This window comes from Lathamus discolor, chromosome 3 (assembly GCF_037157495.1).
Source record: "Lathamus discolor isolate bLatDis1 chromosome 3, bLatDis1.hap1, whole genome shotgun sequence".
Classification (NCBI taxonomy): domain Eukaryota; kingdom Metazoa; phylum Chordata; class Aves; order Psittaciformes; family Psittacidae; genus Lathamus; species Lathamus discolor.
Window position 1 is genome coordinate 41,286,800 of NC_088886.1, and position 25,397 is coordinate 41,312,196.

Genomic DNA, 25,397 nt, shown 5'->3' on the forward strand with positions numbered 1-25,397 from the left:
GTCTGCAAAGTTACCTTCCCAGCTACAATTTGTTGTTATCAAAACATACTGATTTTGGAAGACTGACTTCAACATGCAGTTATCAATTGGAACCACTTTTCATAGCTGCAGACGCCACTACTTAACTGTAAAACAAATTGCTTAACCCTTATGCACAGAAAACCTGTGAAACAAAACATTGTGAAACAAATGAAGCAGCCAGGTATTTTTACAGACAGAAGTGAACATCATCTTAGGCTCTGTGGTCTTCAGGAGCAGTAAAGTACATTCTCTGTTCACATACCCACGTTTTCCTTCTTGGTTTGTTTAAACAGTAGATTTAACTGTAGGCTTTCATGACCTTGGGACTCACCAGTAGGAACCACACATCAGTGTGAGCCGAGTGGCGTCCTGGCACCCTCACTTCCCCTGCCTTTGCTGTCACGGTTTTTGTCAGATCTTTGTCCTGCTGGAGGACCTCCCAGCTTCCCTATCCCAACTCCATCAGAGCTAGAAGCTGCCCTGTCCCAGGCTAGCCTGCTGCCCAAGTACTCTCCAGAGAGGCCTTCAGTGGGACTTTGCCATTTCCTCCCACGTACCTCATTTCCCCCGGTTATCCTGCCTCACCGCCCTGCATGCTCTAGCTGCCCACCCCACCCACTGCCCAGCAAGGGCAGCTCCAGGACCACAGGAGCCTTCTCCACCTCACAGAGCAGCCTTGCACCAGCTTTTGGCTGCTTCCCTTTCCCCTCAGTCACTCCTCGCCCCTGCTCTAGTTTGGAGGATCCCAATGCAGCCAGTGCTGGGAAGACACACAGAACACACAGGGGCTTGTTAGGTAAGAGCCCTCCTGTAACAGACCAAGCCATGGATTTTTCCCAGGGAAGTTTGTGATTCAGGATTAAGCCCTGGCAAGCACTTGAGCACCACCAGCAAGATGTCAGTGAGGATCAGGAAGCCACAAACACAATGCTCAACACCCATGAAGCCAGCCAGCCTGCTCCATCTGCGCAAATCCCCCCCGCCTCCCCTGCTGCTGCCTATCCACCCGCTCCCTTCCTGCATTTCCTGAGCAGAACACGTCATACGCATCATTACTGGATTACACCCAATTGATTTCAAACTCTGTCTGGTCTGTTATCATTATTTTGAACCCTATTCCCCAAAGGGCCTGCAATCTTCCCTGCTTTGCACCATGCACATTTCTTTCCAAGTGAACTCTCTATTCCAGGGAGCGCTTCCAAGAAAATTTCCCTGGGATTGAAGAGCAGTCACAGGCTTAGAGTGCAAGTTTGCTCACAAGACTATCATGAGGGACTGCGTCAAAACCCTTATACAGGATACATTTATTCCTTTCCCTTTAACCACTCTGCTGCTTAGCCAGAATGAGATTAGACTGACATGGTACAGCCTGTTCCCAGTAACATACAGACAGTGTGTATCACACTATGAGCTAGACATGTGTAAAATTGGCAGATCAGTGTGATGCAATTTCATCTAGCGCAATGAAGGTGAACTGCCTGTTTGGAAATTTCAGAGGTCTGCTCCCTTTGGGAAGAGAAAGGCAGTATCTGCCCTCTTCCAGCCCTGTGGAAATGCCCTGGCCTCCAGGTGCTCCTGAAAACACCACCCATGGGGCAGAAATAACAATGGCTCATCCTTTAAATGTTCTTCAACATATTTTGTCAGGCTTGGTGAACTTGTACTCATCCATTTATGCAAACATTCCCTGTTCCTTCCCTTTTCTTGCCTGCAGTCCTCATGAAAACTGCTGGTAGTAGGCACCTGAAAACAATTTATCCTTTTTTTTTCCAGTAAGATCTAAGAAAATAAGACAATGATTATTTCAAGTTTTTCCTGTACATTCTACTTTTCAGGTTATTTTGTAATCTATTTCTGTGTGGTTTTCCATCTTAATCCTGATATATTAAACAGAAACATTCTCTGTGGGCTTACTTGTCCTTGCTAAATGAAAACCCTTTTGCACTTGAACTTCTTCAGTTCTATCCCATCCTTCTTCAGTATTCTTGCTATTCCTGCAACTTTATTTTTGACTGTCTGATCATTAAAAAGCTCCTGATACACCTGAAAGTGTATCATCTTGTATTAATGCAATGTTTTCTGTGGTAGTTAGTACATCAGGAATCCTTTTAACTCTCCATAAAAAAAGCACATAAGTGATGATAGACTAACTACGCGTGAACTAGAGCCTGGCATCTGCTCTGTGACAACTGCTTCCACACCTGCTATGACCCTGCAGTGAATCTACAGTAGCTCATACTTCTCTCATGAAGGATAGGCTTCCTTGCATTTCCCATGAGCAGTTCCATGCACACTCCAGCTACCCCATGGTAGCTGCATCCTCAGCCACACTGCATATGCACTCCTTCACTTATCAGCAGTATTCCCTCATATAGTCATACCTTGTTCTTCACAAATGATCTGACATAACAGCTTCCTGCCTTCAGTGATGTTTCCTGCTTCTTTTGGATCTACCATTCTTTTCTGTAGTCACCTTGTACTTTCTTTTCTTGAAGCAGTCAGTTCTTGATTTATAACCATTTTCATCCCACATACAGCCTGTCATTAGGTTTTCAGTAAGGTCCTCCTTAACAAATTTTAAACTTCTAGGCTACCATGTCCCTCAACCATATAAAACACAAGCCTACTCTATACATGATGTTGTGTGTCCCAAGAATTAGAGAAAGCATTCAGCTGTAGCAAGGGCTACCCATCAGACCCTGCCCTTCAGATGCACCTAACAGCACATAAGACAACACTAACAACCCAGGCAGGGGGTGGGAAAGAGGAAGCATGAGTGAAGTCCTGGGGCTCTGAGCTCCTGAAAATTTATTAACACACAGAACAAGAAAAAAGTCACATGATCCAGCTCCCTACCAAAAGTCACATGATCCAGCTCCCTACCCCTTCAGGGTCAAGTGCTCAAGTTCATCTCCTGAAAGTCACCTGCAGATCAGCTATGATTGGTGATGCATTTTCCAATTCTACATGGAAGAATACAAGTATGAAGCCACAAAACTTTTGGTTCCAAGTAAGATGTTGCCACACCAGATCAGAGGGGATGCTGAGTGCTGCCCAACCACCTGGGGACAGGTAATAAGTAATTTATGATCAAGAAGTAATTGTGGTGTGTTTTTCCATCAATAAAAAGAACAACCAGGACTCACTTCAGGAGCAATTAGTTTATGTGGCTTCAAATGGAGCCTGGCCCTCTGCACCACATTAGTGTGCCGATTTCCAAACAGCCCTCTCACACCACCCCATCTTCCCTCTCATTTCTGTTCCCTACATCTACTGCTCTGCACAGTAAGTGCCTGACTTGCTACCACCACAGAGACAGGCATCCCAAAGCAGTGTATGACATGACTACTGAAGGATTTACAGAGCCTTCACATGGAAATTTCCAGCCAGTGGCAATTTTCCAACAGGACACACTTGCTCTCAAGTTACACAATATGTCAGCTGATAATAACTTTCCCTTCTGGTGTGGTGGAAGAACGTAACCACTGCCAAGATCACACAAGCAACAAAGAACACCTTATTTTGTTTATCACCCTCCACACTACTCAAGAATCTGTAGCCATCACTCCCTGAGCACCTGTGCTGAATGGCCACCTTTGAACAGAGAAGCAAGTGGGCATGAACTGATTTTGAACAATTCAGGTCAGAAATTACATGAGGTTTGACTATCAAAACACAAAACACCCCAACATAGGAAGGATAAGACCCCAATTGAGTTGGAGGTGGACTTGTCTCAGTCTATAAAGAGGATTACATATCACAGTTACCTGCATGACCAGGGACTGGGATGATGGGTCTTCAGCCCCTTCTGATTCAGTGTGCCTAAACTGATCTCTTACAAGAAGTGATGCCATGTGCCATACACAGGTGCCAGGGTGAGGCCTACATATATCAGAAAGGTACAATAAATTTGTTCATTCAGCTATCCAGAAACTGAATAGCTTCTACAAAAGCTGTAGAAGCACAGTTGGAAGACATTTTGGAACAGAACCTGAACAACGGAGGAGAGGTGGCTTGGAGACAAGTTTTAGGAGAGTGCCCCCAAAAGAAAGTGACACAATGAAAGACACAACAGAGATGCCAGGGAAGACAGAAAGCCATAATGCCATAGCAATTTTGGACTATCAGATTTATGGAATGTTGTGGTATTTCTGAGAAGCTTCCAGCAGTGCACAATACCTTACTGTGCAAGCTACTGCAGAAACATTCAGTTAACAGACACTCCCTGCCCTAAAGAGCTCAGAATTACAGGACTGACAAGATGCACAAGCAGATAAAGCAATGAAAGATACAACAATCCCTTGTCGAGGGCAAACAGAGGCTGCACATGAAGATGCTTTCACTTGAAAAGCATTTTTCTCCAAGTAGAGAAGAATTTTGATCAATATTACTACTCACCACAAGCAAGTATCCAGCAAAAATAGTAAATCCCTTTGCATGAAGCTGTTTTGCCAAGCCACGTCCAAAACCTTTGTAACAGCCTGTTACTAGCACCGCCTTCTCTTCAGCCTGCATGTGGAAAGACAGCAATAGAGTATCATCAGATATTGCAATGCTGCAGGCACCACTAACACCCACCGATACAGCACAGGAGCAGCTTGCAGGCCTGCAGCCAGGGCCAGCCACTGTTTGAGAGGTACAATTCCACCTGTACCTGTTTGCACACTAACCTGACCGCATTCTAAACCCAGAAGTTTCAGTGGAGCTTCTGCTGGGTCAGCCAGTGTAAGCAAGGTGACAAGATTCCGGTGTACAAACACAACCAGCTCCCACCTACTGTGTGAACCCTTAAACTTATTCAGTTGCTGGTCTGCCTCAATTTGTGTTGCCTCGATACCCAAGCTAGAACAGTAAAACTCCTTTTCAATTATCAGTGGCCAAAGTAAAACGGAAACATTTCAAAGAAAGTTATTGATCTACCAGCCCACAGGCATTATAAGAAGGAGCAGCACTGAAAACATCCAAATGGTAGTATGCCACCTGCTTGAGCTGTACAGCAGCTCTTTTAACTGCAGAGTGACTTTCTGCTCTCTGTTCCCCACCTACTCCTACTTCATGCAGTACTTTTTAAGCTGTGTTTCAGCATACAGTTAGGGTTTCCTTCTGAAACACTGCAGTCTTAAGAGGAACAACTTAGCAAATCCTACAGTTCTCTCCTACATTCTTATTATCTTTTGAATGACGGATAAATTCCATGATATTTGATACTCCATATGGTATAACATAGCAGGCTTGTGATAGATCCAAAACAGGAATCCCAAATCTTGGAGAGAAGCCTATAGCAAAACACTGCCCATTCACCCTCTTTCTTTGCTGAAAGCCATCTTGCCCCTGTTTTTCTCGCCACAGCTGTGAAGCAATGAACTCCTAACACTTAACCCAACTAGCAGACACTCAGATGCAGTGCTATACACTGCTCTAAACTGAAACAATATTCATGAGGCAATAATGCGATATAGCTCTGGAGGATGCAATAAGGAAGTGAGGCCACTTCCATGTCTGTGGAGATATCTGCAACTAATATTCACTGTTACTGTATTGACAGCAGCTACAGTATGAACATTTGTATTTTATAATACTTACTCTTGACTTGCACTGGCTTGTCCATACACTTCTTTGGACAGAAATGAGGCAAGTGCCAGCACTCCCTGATTGAACTTGTTTTGCTGACATGCATGGTAGTGAAGTGGCAATAAGGAATAATTGCAGGGTGATAGTGACAGAGCATTGCTGCACAAACAATATGAAAACAATATGAAGATAAGCTACACCCAGTTCTATAACTCAGGCTAAAGTTATTGCTTGCAAAGGGAAGTCATGATCTGAAGTTGAAGTAAGAACTGCATTTTTCATACAAACACCTACATTAACACTGATTCCTATGTTCAGACAAAAAGCTCTCAGCTACAGGCTAGCTCTGCTAAAGCTCTGAAAGTAGTTAAAGGACAAACATAAGTGATAATTAAATACAATGTGCTCAGTCTCAATTTAATTTAAAATGACACAACTCCAAAAGAGATGAGGATTAAGTACGAACCAGATCACAGAATTTGCTGAGAATTTCCCACAATAATTCAGCAAGATAGCCCATGAAAAAAAAGGATTTGACTTTTCTCTCTGCCTCACCTCCATAGACCCTTTGCCTCTGAATACTGAAACCAAAAACCTTCCCAAAAGAACAAGGCTTGTACAGGAAATAAGGACTTATAATCACTTCCAGAACCCAGGCTACGCAGACAGAAAAGATACCCAATCCTCATCATCATTAGCTCCTTCATCAGCCAGTCTGATAAGGAAATAGCTCAGCTGCAAGACATAAAAGCAAATGGCTGAGCTGTGTTACATAGAGAACTATGTAAATTATGTACAGCTAGTTTTAGCTCTCTGCAGCCATTTTGCTTCCTGTGATTAAACCCCTTCCCCCATTCCTCCCCCCCCCCCCAAAAAAAACCCAAACCAAAACACAAACCCAACAAAAACCCCACAAAATATAGATAGAAAGGGGGAGGTTTAAAAATCTTCTCAGCTGTCAGTAATAGGGAAAAAAGTGAAAAGAAACTTACATCCTTCCCAGTATGGGAAGGTTCCTGTGGTTATTTGTTACTTACCCTAATTGCTGGTAATAAAACACGTGACTACAGCAGCATGGTTCATAACAGAGTGAGGCCTCAGCAGTGCCAATGACTATGCAAAAACCCAAGGGAGGGACTAGACCTCATAGCTGCCCCATCTTTGTGCCATGCCGAATGGACAGATAGCTCCCAGGGTTAAGAGCAAACAACAACTCAATTCCTAGCAAAAAAGATCCTATTCCCAAACATTTGTGAACACAGAAAAGCTCAATCACCCTTATCTTTTGAAAGTCCCAAGCTTATGGGCCTCATTCCTGGAGCTTGAAAAGTCAGTTTACAGCTGAGCTTGACACAGTGCCAAGCCAGGCAGAGAGGACAAGTTATCACCCCCGTAGCAGGCATCACTGTGACCTTATCAGCATTCTGAGGAACTTCAGGTGCCTCACTCAAATAACGGTCAGGCAGTGCTCTCAGGAAGCACTGCTCAGGAGAGGCACTGTGTAGGGTACTGCCGCACCACCTGAGACCTGCTAAGAGTGCAGAACAACTTCTGCCGGGGGTGCTGCTGGGGTAATACTGACCGTGTCGTCCTCGTGTGGGACATAGCACTGTAATACACATCCCATGCAGTTCAAATGGTCCCAGAGAGGCAGCCTGATTTTAACCTGCAGCCAGCTCAAATGCACACACCTCATGAGCTTTTCCTACTGGGATATGATCACTTTCTTAACTGAATTTATTTTACTTGTGCGGCTGATCTATCAAAATAATACATATTTATTGCAAAAGAAGCTAAGTAAAGTGAAGCTATGTTTTCAGCCAGTCTCTCTGGATAATGTGGGAACCCACCAAGCTTGCCTAGACTTCATCTTCTCCTACTGCGTCACTTGTTTGCTGGATCCTGTTCCCTTTTGTACCCTCCCCAGCTATCTGCTTGTTATCAAACAGATTACTGCAAAGATGAGAGCAGTTACACAGTAGACTTTGTTTGTTTTCTTTTTCCATAGTCAGGAAGTTGAGGGTTTGAATCCCAGGAAAAGCAACTGAAAATATTCACTAAAGGGAAGGTATTTTGTCACGTGAGACAGTGATGGGGAACACGAGGAGCAGAGCAGAAGAATGAAGTGGGACTTTGCAAACAGGCCAAAGCTGTTACCTGGTCATGCCAGGACTGGCACAAAACCACGTTCAATTGTAAGTTCTTCCCAGTGCCCACAGAAAGGTTGTCTGGAGCATAAACAAGGGCTAAGTTAACTCCATTCGAGTGCAAAGTAACTGTGTGGGTTTGAACCATACAGAAGAGAGCGGTTATGCAATTCTGCTCCCTTCACAGGGCTTTCTTCCTCCCTTATGCTCACTTCCATACTTAAAGCACTGGAACCAAACCCTCGCTGCCGCCGTTCCGTGCCTTGGAGCACAGCGGGGTCCCTCACGGCCCCTGCCCGTGCCGTCCACAGCTCTTCACCTCACCGCCCCGCGCCGTGCCCGTGTGGAGGTTCCACGCGCGCACGCGCGACGTCCCCACCCCGGCCCGTTAAACGGCAGCCGGCGGCTGAGGTAGCCCTGAAGGCGCGGCGTCATTCTAGGCCCTGCGGGAGGCTCCGCCGGTCTCTCCCCAGCGAGCCCCAGTAGGGGCTGAAGCCCCCGGCCCTTCGCCGCGGTACTCACGGGCAGGGCGCGGCGGGCCCTCCGCGGCAGGAGGAGAAGGCGGCGACGGGCCAGGAGCCGGCCGCCAGCGGCACCGCGGCACCCAGCGCCAGCAGCACCATCGCGGCGCTCCGCAGCGGCCGCAGCCTATCCCCGCCGCGTATCGCCGCCACCGCCCGCGCCCGCCCCGGCCCTTCCCCCGACCCGCCCCCCGCCGCTCCCCGGCAGCCGGGGCACCGGCCCAGCCTCATTCAAACGGCAGCAGCACCCGGCAGGCCCGCCGGCTCCAGGTAACGTGTGGGTGGCTCGCTGCCGCCGCCGCCGCCGCCGCCGCCGGGGCCTCCACGGGAAGGGGGCAGGTGGGCTAGCGGGATGTCGCGGCGGCAGCGGCCGGCCGGCCCTGCGGGGCCGCTGGCTGCCGGCCCGCCAGGGATTGACCTTGCCGCCGCGGGGAGGCAGCGATGCGGGCGGGGCAGGCCGCGGCGGGGAGCGGGGGGCGCCGGCGTCAGCCCCTGCGCGGCCTCCGCCTGCCGCCCGCCCCGCGTCGGCCTCCTGCCCGGGCGCGGGGCCGACACGCGCCCGCGCCACCATGGCGAGGCCGTGAGCCCGTCCCGGGCCGCGGGAGCCGCCGGCGCTGCGCGGGGAAGGCCCGGCCCCGCGCCGCCTCCTCACGGCGTTCCTCACGCCAACTGTGGGCGTAGCGACCGAGCTCCCGGATTTGATGAGCCCGCCCGGGCTTCTGAGGGGCGCCGGGGACACCGGGTCCGCCCGAGCGAGGAGGTGCCCCCCCGCGGCGCTTTCTGTGGTCGCTGCCCCAGTTTTCAGTCGAGGCCTGTTTCCCGCAGGCCCCGACGCTGCCGCAGCAGCATCTCTGCCCCCGGCAGAGAGGCAAAAGAGCCCTAACAATTAGACACCGCTTCTCTGCTATAATAAAGGGGGCTGCGCATTAGGCTGGGGAGATGGTTCTGTGTGTGTGTGTTGGATCGGGTTTATCCAGGATGGATGTGTTTGGAACTCAGTTTCTGTACTTAACTCTCCTTCTTGGGCATTTTTTGCCCCATATTGCACAGTGATTCCCCGTGCATAGTCCAGCATCACCTGCTACTTAATTAGAAAGAAATGTATTTTTAACTGCGTGGTTGTACTAGCTGTAAAGCCCAAGGATTGCTTTCGGAACATGTAACAGCATCCATGACTTGAAGTTATATTTTAGTTCAGCGCTATCTCACATAGCTCACTTGAAATAATCTATTCCGTGAAGGTACCTCAATTTTTAGCTGTTTCAGAGAATTCAGTTAAACGTGCACTAAAGAAGGAGAAATTTAGATTTTCTTTAGATGCCTCCCTGCTGGTTATTTCACTTATAATCTTTTTCCTTACTTAAAAGCATCTTGAGGCTGTTGAAGGATGAGCTGTTTATCTCACTGTGAGGGACTGCAGGGGGGAAATATGAGTTCCTTTGGACTGCAAGGGGGAAATATGAGTTCCTTTGGACTTTATTTTCATGTTGAAATACATGGAGTCAGCATGACTTACAAAATAATTGAGCAACAGGTGCTATCTTGTATTGCAGAACGAAGGAAGAACAGTACTGCAGTTGGTAGAGCGTGCTAATTGAAAGCATGTTGGCTACTAAGCTGTCCCGGCCTCTCCTGAGCTTCTCTGTGAAAGCCCTGAATTTCAAGGACCCAGGGAATGGCCTCAGGTAAGTAAGTAGGTGGAAGAGAAGAACAAAGAGTGAGATCTTGAGTAAAGCATATATAGAGGGCTCGTATAATTTCAGTGGGACAGTTTATATACAGAATCACAAGATGGTTGAGGTTGGAAGGCTTCTCTGGAAGTCATCTGGTCCAGCCCCCCTGCTCAGTCAGGACCTCCTAGAGCTGATTGGCCAGGACCGTGTCCAGGTGGGTTTTGAGTATCTCCTAGGATGGAGACTCCACAACCTGCCTGGGCAACCCATGCCAGTGCTCAGTCATGGAGTTGAGTACAAATGGACTCTATCTGCAAGGAAGGGTTGGCAACATGTTGCTTGGTGTTTTTACACTTGGACAGTCATCTGCAGTCAAAAGGAGATTGAGCAGAGCATTAATTCAGTGTCAAACAAGGATTTATTTCTGAATGCCAGCAAGTAGGCTTTGCTGCAGAGCAAAAAACTCTCATGTATTTCTGTGACTTCATCAATGAGGCCATGAATCACAGGAAATGAAAGAAAAATTTGAGGGGAGGAGTCTAGTAAAGACCAGAGGTGGGCTGAGTAATGAAGCTGTTTTTTTCTGAATATGGACAGAAAATTGCCTATCTAATTCTAATTCCTAGCTCTGAAAAAAAAAAAAAAAACCTTTTATTTTGATATATGATGAGAACCCTACTAGTCCAAATTCAGAGCAAGCTGAGTGCTTTCACTGGCTTAGGGCAGGGTTCTCAGACAATGGTGTGTTTACCACTAATTGTACATCAGCTGTTTAAAAATGGCTCATGGCCTGCTGAGCAAGAACTGCCACCTCCAGAGTTTTTCTGCCGCTGTTGATAGTGGTATCCAGCACCATCACTGTCAAGGATGGCTCCCATAACAGGGAGCTGTAGAGACCAAAGACAGCTAGGCTGTTAGAGATTTCCTGTGCAAACAGACATAGGCCTTATATCTCCTATTTACTACTCACACATACCCCAAAACTGCACCAGCAGGAATTTGTTATGGCCTTAAAAATGCTTGAAAAAAGAATTATTAACTTGAAAAAAAGTATTTTCAGCATATTCTTCTTCTGTTTTGCTTACTGTGTATTTGTGCTTCATGTGTCTTGTACTCAGGGCAAAAATGTGTTGCGTTTTTTGAAGTACCCACAAGCTGCTAAACCTGAAATGGAAATCTGTTCATCTGGAAGACAGTGTTGTCATTATACTAGTATCTTAATACCTTGAGGTAGCATTTATGTACTTGACTCTTCAAGCTGAGGACTGCCTTTTTTGGTGTAAGTGAAAAAAGTGATCCATGATTACAGGCACAGATTCAACTCGAGGACCATCTGTGCACCTTAGAAGTCTCAGTTGTGGTCTCTGGAATTCAGTTATGCAGAATGACAAAAATGGCTTGTGGTACATTAGTGTACTGTGTGGGGACTGGCATTGTATAGGCTTCGTAGCTTTCTCCTCTGGTGACATTCCTGCTGATCAGCAGCTGGCACCTATTTGATGCCCTTGGGTTCAGGTCAAGGTAGGCAGAATGTCAAGTAGCTATTCTCTACAAGTTATTATGAATAGAGTGCAGCAAATCAGTGCTCTGCAGTAAAATAACAGGACCAGACATGACACTGAAAAATAAAAATCAAGTTCATGCAACTAAAAGAAATGTTATCAACATTTCTGGACACTTTAAGATACACAGAGAAGCTTATTTGTGAGATAAAAGTTCCAGGTCAGGTTTGCAGGTCAGTGATGGTTAACACAGACTTTGTCTGGGGACTGACCTTTGCAGTGATTAAATCGGCTGTAGCTATTTCAGGAGCTGATTGGGTTTGTGACACTCAAAGGTAGAAAAAGAGCTAAACTGTTGCAGGAAGGTGAGTGAACACTGTTGCCTGAACATAAATCAGCTCCTTTTCCACCTGGTTCAAAGCTTATGCCCAAGCAGACTCTTTTTCTAGCCTTGTTTTCCCAAGGTGGAGCTCAGAGGCCAGAGTGTCTGAAAGTTGCTGTTCAGTGTAGCACAGGTCACTCTGGGAGTGCCTGTGATGTCTGAGCAGGAGATAATAGCGAATGATGATGCAGATTCACTTACAAGACGGAAGAGCAGCCTGGAAGATAAGCTCTGCTGAAAGACAGATGTTGTTAGGGTAGATCATGTACAGCAAATCTAGGGGAAGGCTGGAAGTCTCTGGGAGGGCAATGTCAGTGCCCAAAGCAAAAATGAAAAAGCAGATACAGTTCAGAGAGGATACTGGCAAGGACAGAGGCTAGGGTCACTCTGGTGTGTTGTCTAGGCCCAGTTTGATGAATGATGGCAAGACCTCAGACAGCATGATGCTACTGGCAGCATAGCTTTTCTAAGTGGAGGCTTACTCCATGGAAGGCATTGTTGCTTTGCTTGGTCTGTCTTTGTGAACATGGTTTATCTTCCTGTGAGTCGGACATACTATGTGGAGGAGCTTCAGACCTGCATGGCAGGTATTACTAAAAGATGTGGTGTCTCTTAGCTTAAACAGTTGCAAAGAGGGGATATAAAACCTAACAGTATCTAAAGGGTAGAAGCTGTAGAGGAAGAAGTGTCATCTAAGATGACAGGAGAGTAGAGCTGTGTGTAGAAGCAGGAAGACAGATCCAAGCAAGTTCAGCCTTGGGGTAGGTATCAGAGTCAATGCTATGGCATAATACTTTTATCAGAGAAATGAATAACTTCCTCTACCTCAGCTTTGTGCAACTCTTAAGTGAGAGTGTTGTTGCTGTTGGAAATGAAAACACTGTACTGCCCATTTTGCGGTGGAAGCAGCTCTGTGCCTCTAGACCAGGAGCTATTTTAGAATTCTTGGTGATATCCAGACATCTTCTGCAGCTGGAAATAACATCAAGCTCTTTGAAGAAACAAATGTTTCATACAGTAGAAAACACACAGGCTCAGACTAAGGAGAACTGTAGGCTGGATTCTGTCTTCTCAAATGACAGTATACATCATGTATAAAGACAATACTACATTCCTTTTCATGTGTAAGCTGCAGCATGAGGGTGCAGACAGGATGTTCTGTGCCTGACTGTTGTTTTTGTTTGTTTTACCAACAGACCCGTGCAAAGGTTTTGCTTCCCTCTCTTGTCCCCGTGTGGCAGCCGCTCTTATGCAAATGAAGTTGATCAGGTGAGTATGATTGTGTTTTCCAGGAACTAGTTCTGTTGAGCTGGGGTTTTAAAATCCCTGAAGGCTGGTGATCAAATTCTTCTTTCCAATTTGCCAGAAAGGCTCTGAGCTGGACCTCTCCAGCATACTCCACATTCTTTCCTAGCAGAGAGCTTCCATTGACGTAGCATGGTGCTAGGGATGGAAATAATCAGACTACTTGGTTTCTTCTATTTTTGGAACTCACTCAGCAAATGAAATCTTCCACCTTAGAGTGGAGGGAATTTGCATAACAACTTCCTAATATTGTGCTCTTTCTGGAGTATGGTTGTGTAAAGAGATGTAAATAAATCGGTGTGTCCTCACCTTTTAATCTGGAGAGTGGCCATCTTCCTTAATGGCCCTCTCCTGGAAGGTGCTGGTTTGCCAGGAACAGTGCCAGGCAATAAGAAGGGGGATGTTTTGCCCACTTACCTGAGGCACAGAACTCTGCACTGTAGCAGTGCTAGAACATGCACATCTTGCTTCGTAATCCCTGAACAGTCTCAGAGGAATTCATATATGGCCTTTGCCTCACTTCTGGGCTTCCAGTGTGACCCTGATGAATCCCTGTGTATGCTGGGAAAAGCCAAATTGCTGGTTTGTTAAGAGATGAGTTGGAATGATTGTGAGTAATTATTACCTAATCCTACCCACAGCAGCACCTTGCTGCATGTGCACTTATTGCTGCTGGAATGTCTGATAAGCCGTGCAATCTTTAACATGTCACTTAACTGCTGGCTCTGGGTTAGAAGAAAGGGTTTGGAGAAAGAAGGAGGTATAATTCTGTTTTAAGTTTTAATTGAAAAAATAAGATGACCAGAAAAGAAACAAAAAGACCTATGAGCAACCGGTTTTAATTTTAGATATTGAACCCACTTGATTCTGCTTAGCTTCTAAAACCCAGCACAAGAGGGTTTACATGCTAGAGAGAGAAAAATGAATGAGCAATCAGTAATGTCAGTCCATATCCTTTCTTCAGCTAAGCTACCTTCCCCATGCCCTACGGGCTGCATGGCACACAAGAGTGGGCTCCTGCCTGCTCTGGACATACAGGAACAGTTCCTACTGAAGGAAAACATGTCTGGGAAACTGTCTGGTATATTTTCACATTTCAAGGTGGATGTGAGCTGCCAGAGAATGGTTTGCTTGGTCTCTGCCTTGGGACCCTGTTGCCACAGGTGCCTGTTGTGGTTTAAGCCCAGCCATTAACTTAGAACCATGTAGCCGTTTGCTCATTCCTTCCCTTCTTCCCCCTGCTGCTCCTGGAGGGATGGGGAGGAGAATCAAAAGAATGTAAATCCCACAGGCTGAGATAAGAACAGTCCAGTAACTAAGGTATAACACAAACCACTGCTGCTACCACCAATAATAATGGTGATAAGGGAAATAACAAGGAAAGAGAATATGAAACTAAAAGAAGAAAAAAAGAAAATAATAAACACAAGTGATGTACAATACAATTGCTCACCACCTGCCAACCAATACCCAGCCTAATCCAACCAGCAATCTGGGCTTTCTGGGTAACTCCCCCCAGTTTATATACTGGACATGACATGCTATGGGATGGAATGCGACTTTGGCTAGTTTGGGTCAGGTGTCCTGTCTCTGCTTCCTCCCGGCTCCCTGTACCCCTCCTCACTGGCAGAGCATGAGACTGAAAAGTCCTTGATTGGAGTAAACATTACATAGCAACAACTAAAAATATCAGTGTGTTATAAGCATTGTTCTCAGGCTAAAGTAGAAAACAGCACTGGACTAGCTATGAAGGAGAAAAACAACTGCTACAGCTGAACCCAGGACAGTGCCAATGTTCTCTGTGTTGGGACGACAGTGATCCTGCCTCACGGGAGTGAACTCCATACGAAACCTTTGTTTCTTGTGTTCAGGAGGCACTGGGTGGCAGTATTGGCAATGAGTGTAGACAAGGTCCCTGGGACAGACTGCTCCTGGCAGAGGACGTGGTTTTGTTCAGTGTACTACAAATCACTGATTTCAGATACTCAATTCAGTGCATTTTGTTCTGTTCTGTTTTGCAGATTGGCAGCAGAGCTGTGCTTATAACAGGTTGTGACTCAGGCTTTGGATTTGCCTTGGCCAAGCACCTGCATACCAAAGGCTTCATTATTTACGCTGGGTGCCTGCAAAAGGTAGGGAACACGAAAACTGTATTCTTCATCTGTGGCATGTGAGCAGACATGTAGCAAATCCAGTCTTCACCCTCCACTCTGCACAGCTTTCTCCCTAGGAGAAGGAGGGCAGTTGATAGCCCAAAGGGAAAGACATGGGTGCTTGAATTTCATAGAGCATAACCTGGTCTGGACCAGAACCAGGACTGAACATGGGGAGATTTTTATTTGAATCACAACATTGTTGTCTGTTCCATATCTGATGGACTGGAACCCTGAATCTAATTTTATAGGCTTATCCATAAGTAAATTTTGGGATCAGGTTAATTCTGGACCATTGGCCCTGCTCTCAAACTACACATATTTGTGCAGGGTTTATCTGTAATTGTGATGTACACCAAGCCACCAGTGATTCTATGGCATATGGTATGAGCATATTTTTCTATATTTATAAGTAAAGCTCTACCTCAGTGTGTATTGAGGATGTTCTGAAAACACTGTGAAAGCAAAAAGAGTTACAGTAGTACAAATGAGAGCAGAATCAGGCCACAAACAGCTTAGTGGTGAAATCTTGACGCACTCTCCAGGAGCGCTCTGTACAGCAGTCAGAGATGCCTGGTCATGGAAAATAGGAGAGAGCTTTAGCCTCTCCCTATGAAGTGCTGTACTTTTTTAGCTGCATGTTTGTTTCCCAACAGAAACAAACAGTCCTTGGGATATCCTGGGGTGGATCTGTTATTATGATCCTGATCTTTTAGTTTACTCATCACTATAAGTGATGGTTTAGTGTGAGGTGTCCCTGCCTGTGACAGGGGGGTTGGAACTTGATGATCTTAAGGTCGTTTCTAACCCTAACTATTCTACGATTCTGTTCTATAAATGTATCTTGAATAGTTATATTATTCAAAGAGAATTTGCCAGCTGTTTTTTTTATGTTATCCATACCCTTTCTACTTTTATTTTTTTCCATTATCACTAAGTTTTGCTTAAATTGCTAGTTTCTTTCTGTTGCATTTTTTCAAGAGAAGGTTGTGTTTCTATAGCTCTGTTCCTTGTGGTGTCTCAGCTTTGGGTCAGGGGTTTCTTTGTTAACCTGGGCTCCCTCTACAGGCTTCACAGCAGAACAAGGCATGTCTTACAAACCGCTGCTTTTCAAAAGGTGTCAAGGAGAGCGGGTAGACAAGTACTTTTTTGGCAGGTGTTTCTACTCAGCTCTTGTAACTGCGGATCAACATTAGAAAATACAGGAATGTTGCAGACTTAAAACCCATTGTTTAGAATAAGAGCCTGCGTCTATGTTGACAGGATTCAAAAATTTGAGAGCTGCAAAGTTACTTCTGGGTTTCACTTCCTCTGTCTGAGCTGCCAGAGAGACCTAATTCTCAGTGAGCATGCCTTTAACTGTCACTGAAACTTCCCTTTTGGTGTTTTCAGTTCTCATTCCACTGAATGCATGTTAGTGGAAAATCTGTGCCTCTGACAATTTTAGCATAAGCTGACATGCAGCAGCATGCCAGAACTCGTTTAGGCTTTGATCAACATTTATTTCATTGCCAAAAATCAGAAAAAGGCTTTGCTGTATCACTGTGTAATTAAATATTTATTCTTTAGCTGGACTCTCATCCCATGTTCCAGAATTTGTGTGACTATGGCAAGACTGGAAACAGAAGTTGTAATCAGAAAAACACTGTAAAATGCCAAAGCTCCTTTGGTTAACCAGCTGGCCTCCTGTGTGCCTTCATGGCATATACTTTATGTAGAACTGCCCTGTAGAACTAGAACAACTCCAGGAGACTGAGCTTATTTCTCATTGTGCCTCAAGTTTCACTAACAAAACCATAAGAAGAATTCTGATCAGTATCATTATTGCTGGTGCTGATTTTAGGGCGGAAAAAGCCTGGTGTGTTTTTAGATGCTAGGTAGAATTGGAAGTAGAAATAAGAAGCATAATTTTTTGCTTGGGTGTATTTGACCTAGTCCTGACAGTGAGGAAATGGCTATGAAACTTCAGTGTTATTTTCACAGGACTGTTTGTCACAGCACACCTGCACATCAGGAGCATACTGCAGCTTGGGGAGCCACCATGTCCTCAGGGTATGCACTGTTCCTGGGAACATCACATCCTTATTGAAGTGTGTGCAGTGCTGACTTTTCATTCAGGAAGGGTTTCCTAGAGAGCAAGATCCTGAGCATTTGACTGGTTTTACTGAAGGAAACCTGAGAGAGGTGTTTAGAGTCACAACTGAGGGGAGCCTGAGGATGGATCTGTGCTAACAGTATGCTATTTCACACAGTTTCTTCCTAACATTTTCACTGGCAAATAAATTCATGTGAGAGTTGTGCTGGTACTTCATTGCCAAAGGACAGTGGTAGACTGGATCCAATGAATGATCATGCTGCAGCTGTCTTATTTTTTCCTCTTTGGTCAATAGCTGGAGGAGCCAGCTGACACAAGATGAAGAAGGTATCTTTCCATCAGTATCTGTTACCAGTGGACATATGTGATGTTTGTCATGGCTGTCAGGAGTGTGATGGAATCTGTTTGCTTTGCTTTGTGTGCTCAGGCCTGCTGCGGCTTACAGCAGTATGAGAAGGCAGAGGTTGTCTGAGCAAGCCAGCATGCAGACCAGTTTCTGTATGTCTCACCAGGAGTGCTCAGAGTCACAGGGTGTTACATACCGCTTGAAGGGCACACTGATAGAGATACAGACTAAAGCCCATGGGCCCCAGAAGATGACCATGCTAAGAGGAAGATGAGGCAGCAATGTGTTTTCTTCAGTATGCAAGAGCTGGGTCCTCTTGCTATGGCCCTGGGGCTGACAGCAGAGATGTACTTGTCTTTTGGTATAGCATGAGAAGGTCCTTTCACTGTTGGGTACGGGCCCAGGGTTGTGGGACAGGCTGCATCCCGCACCAGGACAGCATGACACAATCACAGGGTGCCTGCCTTAAACACCACCCATCTGCCCTTTCTGGAGAGCCAAGGGAATGGCCCTATGAGTCTGGGTTAATGCCCAGAGCCCAACTCTTGACCAGGATCCCAGCCACAAGGGTCCTTGTCCAAGCACCCAGCTGCTTGGTGGAAGTGAGGTGCTCCCTTACAGGAGGAAGAAGGGGATGTTGTGAAGGTCCCAGTAGATCTTACATGGCCTCTGAGGCTGCTGTGTTGACATGGCCCAGGGATTTTGTAGCATTTTTGTAGATCAGGGAATGTTGGCATGTTGGCCTTATTGTTCTTCCTTTTCCTTTTAGTTATATCTGCTGTTTTCAAGGGACTTGCATGCTTGTATTTGCTGATTCCCTACTGGTATTCCCACATGTGCCACTGGTATGTTTTTTAATGCTTTGCCATACACACTGGCTTTGGCACCTCTGTGCTGTTGAGTGAGCAGCAAACTTAGCACAAAACGGTTTTCAGTCACTGTAGAAACAAGCACTACCAAGCTATGCATGGGACTTTTAACTGCTCCATTGTGTATGCAGTGCACTTCTGTGTGAAGAGAGTGTGGTACATGCCTTCTCTTAAGAACAAATACTAACCAGTATTAACAGCCTGCAATGGAGTAAGGAAGGGTGGAGAAGAGACAGAGGGGACATCAGGTATTTAAGTTAGTGAACTGTGTGAGCACAATGGATAAGCCCAGGAATGAGAGGAGCCAGGAGAAGGTTTTTTGGAAGACAGGTGGCACAGAGACAGGGGGACATATGGCTATCCTTGTGTGGTATCTGAAGTGTGGTGTCTGAAGGGAGCTCTCGCTTGAGGCAGAAAATAGGCAGCCTGGATTCAGACTGCAGAGATGAGCACCACTTCATTGTCAGCTGACTGCTGGCAGTCTCTGGTGGGGATTGCCTGTGGCTTGAGGTGTTTAGAAAGATCTAATGTCATTCAGCAGGTAGAAAACAGCCCTTCTATGACGAGCTGGCCTGTTCCAGGTCAGAGGGAAAAAAGCTATCAAAAAAAGCGTCATCTATCAGGAGTGAAAGAGCACTGCAGTGCTTGCCTGGTGATGCTGACACAGTGAGTGGGGTTATCTGGAGAGTTAAGAGGTGGGGGAAGAGCTCAGCAGCCATCAGATGATCCTGTGGGACACGTTCCATGTCTAGCCTGTTAATGGGGAGTTAAAAACTTCTAGCGAGGAGTGATATTGAGGGGACAGAAGGAGTTTCTTACAGCAAAGGTAGGGTTGTTCCAAAAAAGTGATTATATTCAGACCTAGATCTCATCATCCTCTGCAAAAGTGCCATGGAGTGGCCAGCTCAGTCCAGTAGCTTACAACCATGAGAATGATTCAGGGATAGTCTCAAACTCATATTAATGACCTGTGTTTCTGTCCTGTAAGCACCACAGTCACACTTGACTGCTGTGAAGGGTGCAGCAGCCTTGTTGCTAGTGGTGTGTGGCCCATGTGAAAGGTATCCCAGGGGTTGGCTGCAGTTAATTGGCTGGGTTGTGAGTGGATATGTGTAGACTAAAGGAATCTGTTGTTCTGAGCTGGGAAAAAAATAATGGAGATGGGAAACCAGAGTAAGAAAAAGCTCATGGTGAGAGGCAGAGAAGAGAGCAAGATGCTGAAAAGGACACCAAGGGGAACCTGCAAGCCGAAGTGAGAACTGCACCATGTTCCCATCGTTGCAGCAGGGGGGCATAGCTTGATCTCAGGAGCTTGTACTGGACAGGAGTTGCCTAGCTGTCACACATCCAGCTCTGGCTTCTTTCTTGGTGGTCAAAACAATTTGTACCAGCTGATTTGGTGGCAGGGCTCCTGGTCAGATGGAGAATTGGAGGAATGGTGTTCTGCAGGAGCAGCCCTGTTCGTCCCCTTCCTCTTAGAGCTGCAGGACTTCTGGTTTTTCTGTGACTGTCTTATGCACTGTCTTTTGCTTGATCTGATGGTTGCTATGCATATGATTTTCTACACAAGTTCTTTGGCCAGATTGAAGCCAACGCTTTCTTCCCATCTAGGACAAGGGAGAAGGTGGATCCAAGGAACTGGACAGTATGAACAGTGATCGAATGAGAACTGTCCAGCTCAATGTGTGTGACAGCAAAGAAGTAGACCGAGCGGTGGAGCATGTGAGTAGCAGCCTGGAGGACCCAGAGAAAGGTAGGTGCCTGCAATGGGCTGTAAGGTCACATAGGTGGCAGAGCTCCCTTAGCTGGGCTCTGAGAGCATTTTCAGGGTATATTTAAAAAGCTGAGCATATGGTTGAAGGGTACAAAACTCTGAGGAGCAGCAGTGCAGAGCAAATGGCCTGTTTAAGTGTTGTGCCATGATACTTAAAGAAGAAGTGGGAAGAAGGCAGCTTCCCACTTAAGACAGCATCTAGAAAGAAAACTGCTTTTTTTCTCCACTAGCTCCTATAGGGACACTAGTAGAAATCAGGGTGGTGGTTAAGGCCCTGGGATTAGTGCTCTCTTCCTATGACCTGAAGTTTATTATGACTCCATTTATGTTGTAAAATCTGGCCAGCACCCAAAGCTTGGAGATTACCAATGGAAATGTCTCCCCCAAACACAGAAAAGGCAAAGGAAATTGAGAGGTTTTCCAAAGGATTTCCGTTTCCATGAAGCCAGCTGAGTATCAGTGCTATTGCAGATACTATCATACATAACAGATTTCAGAGTTCAGGGGATAGCTGTAACTAACTGACTTTCTTAGCCTGCCTACCTCATTGTGCTGAGGTGATGACAGCAAATTCTGTTCTGGTACAGTGAAAATCCCAGTTCCTGAAACCTTTTCAACCTTTGGTAAACTGCACTTTTACCCCCTAAAGAACATCCACGATTGAACATATGAAGATTGTTTAAAAGCAGAACAACCAGTAATGTTTTATTTTGGATTTTGCATAAACCTATTTCTTTCACTTTTCTTTAAATATTATTTTCATATATGGATCTTCTATACGAATTGAGTTTTCTAGCCCTGTGTTCTCAAGCATAGACCAGAATGAAGTTGCCTTTTCTAGGCTGCTTCTGAGAACACAAATCTGGACACATTCAACAGATAACAGTGAGTTTTTTGGAACAGCAGAGAGAAGCCATCCCAGACTTTGCCCAGTCTGTTTCCCGTGCAATTAGAATGTTATATGAATTGAGTTCATTTTATTCCAATTTCCTTTTTAATCTTTCTTTTCATTGCCAAATGAGTTGGTAGTTTCAGTTGCCAGTTTGGTTGCAGCAGAGTAAAAGGAAGAGGCTATTGTATGTGTCCACCCATGCCCCCTTCCCAGTGTTGCAGATATTCTAGTTCTTATGGTGACACAAGGGATTTTACTTCGAAAGAATTGCTCTGTTGTTTCTCACAAGGTCTTGCGTATCCTTATTACTTGCATCTAGAGGCTATACTTTGCTGCTTAAAAAAATTCACAATGGATAAAAAGAGAACACAAGGAGAACAGCTTAGACAAGGATGAAATTCTCCATTTGCTATCTCAGAACTTCCCTTTAAGGAAGTCTTATTCCTGGCACTTTGTGGCTGCAGTGTTCGGCAGTGCAGGCAGATCCTGTGGTTACATTTGCTCAGGAGACTGAAGTTTGCTCTGGACTCTCTTCTGTCTGGCTTCCATCATTACAAGTTGTAATGAAAAGCTCTATTGTGTGGTTCAATAATCTATTAGAAAGGCCTTTTCCAAGCTTCTCTCATTAGTCTCAGAGAGGCAAAGCTTTCTGCTTGATTTTATTTTCTAGGGCTCTGGGGACTGGTTAACAATGCTGGGATCTCCACATTTGGGGAAGTTGAGTTCACCAGCATGGACACCTACATGGAGGTAGCTGAAGTGAACCTGTGGGGGACTGTGCGAACCACCAAGGCTTTCCTCCCGCTCATCCGGAGGTCAAAGGGTGAGTGATCTCCTCTTGACGTGGAGCAAGTCCCTCATCCTGTCCCCATGTCTTACTGTTAGTGGCCAAAATGTTCTCTATGCACACTGGCCACCTTTATACCTTTACACCAGAATGTGACCCACAGCATACACACAGATGACAGATGACCTAACTGCTTTGAGGTACACTGCAAGGCAGCAGTCCTGAAAAACAGCTCACTCTAAATTCCAGTGCCAGGTGCAATCATCCCCTCTATACAAAAACCATCTGTGCCGGTACTGGCAGGGTGAACAGCAGCAGTGCCCTATGGCATGCTTCTTGCAGGGAACTTGTCAGCTGTAAGCTGTGTTACTTTGGGAGCTTGTAATAGAAGTGGGGTTTGTACAGGAAAGGAATGCAGACCTGGAGCTTGCATGGGTCTTGGCATAAAGGGGCAAAAACTTTACTGAGCCCAACTACCTGACTAAAGAGAATATTTTTTACTCTTGGAGCATGCACAGACATGAGCAATGTTGTTCTGTTTTGCAGACCTGGGCTGTAGTGGTCCAGGTAGCACTTCTTCCACCATGGAAGGGTATCTTCTTCTGTGGTCAAAGTTTCTCTTTCTAACACAACTCACTGAGCAGATTGAAGGTGCAGAGAACTGCAATTTCTGATTAGAATGCAGCATCCACAGTCTTCTACCAGCATTCTCCTCAGCCAAAATGGATGGATGGCTTCTGGAGAGGAGAAAGGCCCCAGCTCTGTGCGTGGAACAATAATCCAGCTGTTACCCAGAAAGGGTGCAGTGGATTTACACTCTGCCAGTTTGTAGTGCAGGAGCAATCCGTTCCCTTTTAAGAGGCAGACATTATAAGCGATCATTGGGCTCCTGGATTTTGTGCCTTTGACTTGCAAATAAACAAGCTTAGCCTTGGTACCAGAGGCTTTCTTTGCCTTTTGTCTGGGCTCAGCCCTGATTGCTGCTGAGCAGTCCTGTTTCTCACTATGCAAGCTCTGTCCAGCCTCTTCTGTGTTCCCCATAGCATTGAGCTTTGTGTGTCACCATGTTCCTGTTCCCTCAGGTATAATGAGCCGGGGCACACAAGCAGTGGACTTAATCTCCTGCCTGAAAGCTGTGCTCCGATAGAGCAAGAGCAGGTTTGCCAGGCAGACGTTACCAATGTGTAGTGGGCAGGTGGATGCATGTGCAGGAATGTGTTGGGTGGTGTGTTGGGTATCCGCTCTGGGTGAGGTACCACAGCTGAGCTGTGCTTTGCCTAGGTCGTGTGGTGAACATCAGTAGCATGATGGGCCGCATGGGCAGTCCTGCCCGCTCACCGTACTGCATCACCAAGTTTGGCGTGGAAGCCTTCTCTGACTGCCTGCGGTATGAAATGCAGCCCCAGGGGGTGATGGTCAGCATCGTGGAGCCTGGCAACTTCATTGCTGCCACCAACCTGTACAGCCCTGAACGCATCAAAGCCATCGCAGACAAAATGTGGGACGAGCTCCCGGAGATAGTGCGCAAAGACTATGGCAGGAAGTACTTTGACGAGCAGGTCAGCAAGATGGAGACGTATTGCAACAGCGGCTCCACAGACACCTCGCCAGTCATTGAGAGTGTGACCCACGCTCTCACCTCCACCACCCCCTACACCCGCTACCACCCCATGGATTACTACTGGTGGCTGCGCATGCAGATCATGACGCACATGCCTGCTGCCATTTCCGACCGGCTCTATGTCTACTGAGGCTACCCAGGTGGGAAATTCGTTGTAAAGAGAGCATTGTACACACTTCCCATTCGTCCTTTTAAAGTTTTTCTAACCTCATTTCAGAGTACTGTATTTTAGCTCTAAAGGGTTCATTTAAACATCTGACATAACCTAAAGGGCAATAATTTGCAAGGGTTGCTTCGTAGGCAGGAATGCATTATGTTTGTGCAGGGATATTGATTCTTTGCTATTTATTTCATGTAATCGTGGGGTTTTTTTGCACCTCAAATTCCAAGTTGTAATCATTATTTAAACTGCAATTGCTGTGAAATGTTGTCAGAATAATTTTTGCTGATGGCCAAACACAATTTTCACAATTCCTGCCTAGGATGCAGCCTTCACACCATAGAACAGTGATTTGTCCTCCATGCTGTAATGGCAAATCACTGCCTCCTAATGACAAAGAGTGTCCAACAGACTTTTCCAGGTCACAGTAGCCCAAGGCAGAGCAGAGAACTTCTTTAATTTGGGATCAGAACTCAAAGTGCTGGAGGTGCTGAAACTGAGCAACTGACCCTGTGCGTTTCTCTGTTAGAATTATACTGAAACCTTAGAGAAAAAGGATCCGGTCTGCTTTTCTTACATGCATCCAGGGACTCAATCCTGCAGACCTTTCCCACTCCCAGTTTCTTACTCACATGAGCATTCCCCTGTGTGAGCAGCTTTACGCACAGGACTGCAGGTGTCAGGATTGGCCTGTAGTAACACTTCTCAAACAGTCATTGTGCATCAACTCCAGACTTAGTTTGGAGAAGAGTTTCACTCAGCTCCTATAATTCTGAGGGTCACCGCTGAGCTAAGGGAAGCAGCGAGGATTATAGCCACATCAGCCATGCCGTTCTTACCGGGGACCTCAGGGTTACACTGAAGTATTTGTACAGCACCTGCATAGAAGGGCCTTAACCCTGACCGGAGCCTTTAGGCACTATTGTGGTGCAGGTGATGATGACAACAGGAACTTTCGTGGAAGGAGTCACTGAGCTGAAATGCATCTAATGTAAATCTAACAGAACGTCCATGACAATAAAGTTAACTTTAAGAGCCGTTTCATTTCCGTGATGGTTGTTTACATGTCTGAGAAACATTCATTTTGTACTGTAAGAAAAAGAAAAAGCCCCATAAACCATAGAAGAGCCTTTCATGGGGAATGCAGACAGATTATTTTTTTTAGGCTTGGAAGACAAAAAGTAACTAAAATGACCATTGTTAGTGAAGTTAAAAAGAAGGGATCTCACGTGCTTTAGTAACATATTGTGACATGATCAAACTGCTTTGGCTTAATAAATGTATACATGAATGGTAACAAATCTCAGAGGCTGCCTATCTGTTCTTTAAATATTTGAGGTGAAAAGCTCATATTCTTTAGTGGTGGTTTTCTGAGTCTGGTGAGGTTCATGCCTGTTACGCATACACACTGCAGTCAGAGGCTGATGTGCAGTTTTGGGTCTTGCATGTCTATGTTGGATAGTGTATGAGTTCTGCAGGAGTACCCGATGTGTCCTGCATCTTGTGGCAAATATGCCTACTCCCAGGACTCTGTATTCTTAAACCTGCATCTGTACTGAACTCCCACAGATTACAAAG

The 25,397-nt window shown here is 45.9% G+C and overlaps 2 protein-coding genes across 13 annotated transcripts in view; one reads left to right on the top strand and one right to left on the bottom strand.

Moving 5' to 3' along the window:
- APOD (apolipoprotein D) overlaps nt 1-8,524 on the bottom strand; it is a 32,280-nt gene extending 23,756 nt beyond the window's left edge. For 6 of the 11 annotated variants that reach the window (XM_065674871.1, XM_065674876.1, XM_065674873.1 and 3 more), the window contains exons 1-2: nt 8,262-8,524; nt 4,420-4,530 (exon numbers count right to left, since the gene is read on the bottom strand). The gene's annotated coding sequence lies outside the window, so the exon portion shown is untranslated. Of the gene's footprint in view, nt 1-3,788; nt 3,904-4,419; nt 4,531-4,691; nt 5,526-5,604; nt 5,877-6,629; nt 6,990-7,749; nt 7,821-8,261 lie in introns of those variants that run through there. The other 5 variants (XM_065674866.1, XM_065674867.1, XM_065674869.1 and 2 more) reach the window with 5 other exon arrangements.
- Nucleotides 8,152-25,120, top strand: BDH1 (3-hydroxybutyrate dehydrogenase 1). Of its 2 annotated transcripts, XM_065674861.1 has the most exons (7): nt 8,152-8,530; nt 9,814-9,945; nt 13,014-13,086; nt 15,144-15,254; nt 20,197-20,338; nt 21,922-22,074; nt 23,320-25,120. In XM_065674861.1, the coding sequence occupies exons 2-7, from the start codon at nt 9,863-9,865 to the stop codon at nt 23,787-23,789; spliced, it is 1,032 nt and encodes a 343-aa protein (XP_065530933.1). In that variant the 5' UTR covers nt 8,152-8,530; nt 9,814-9,862; the 3' UTR covers nt 23,790-25,120. The 2 variants fall into 2 exon arrangements, with proteins under 2 accessions (XP_065530933.1, XP_065530934.1); XM_065674862.1 differs by lacking the exons at nt 8,152-8,530; nt 9,814-9,945; nt 13,014-13,086; nt 15,144-15,254 and adding exons at nt 17,302-17,327; nt 18,486-18,561.
- Nucleotides 25,121-25,397: the final 277 nt, after the last annotated feature.

What these genes read in the sequence shown, in the direction of transcription:
- BDH1 (XM_065674861.1), top strand. Translation starts at nt 9,863, where the DNA reads ATGTTGGCTACTAAGCTGTCCCGGCCTCTCCTGAGCTTCTCTGTGAAA. An exon ending in ACGCTGGGTGCCTGCAAAAG is followed by an intron (nt 15,255 to 20,196) that starts GTAGGGAACACG and finishes CTTCCCATCTAG; the next exon opens with GACAAGGGAGAAGGTGGATC. An exon ending in GCTCATCCGGAGGTCAAAGG is followed by an intron (nt 22,075 to 23,319) that starts GTGAGTGATCTC and finishes TGCTTTGCCTAG; the next exon opens with GTCGTGTGGTGAACATCAGT.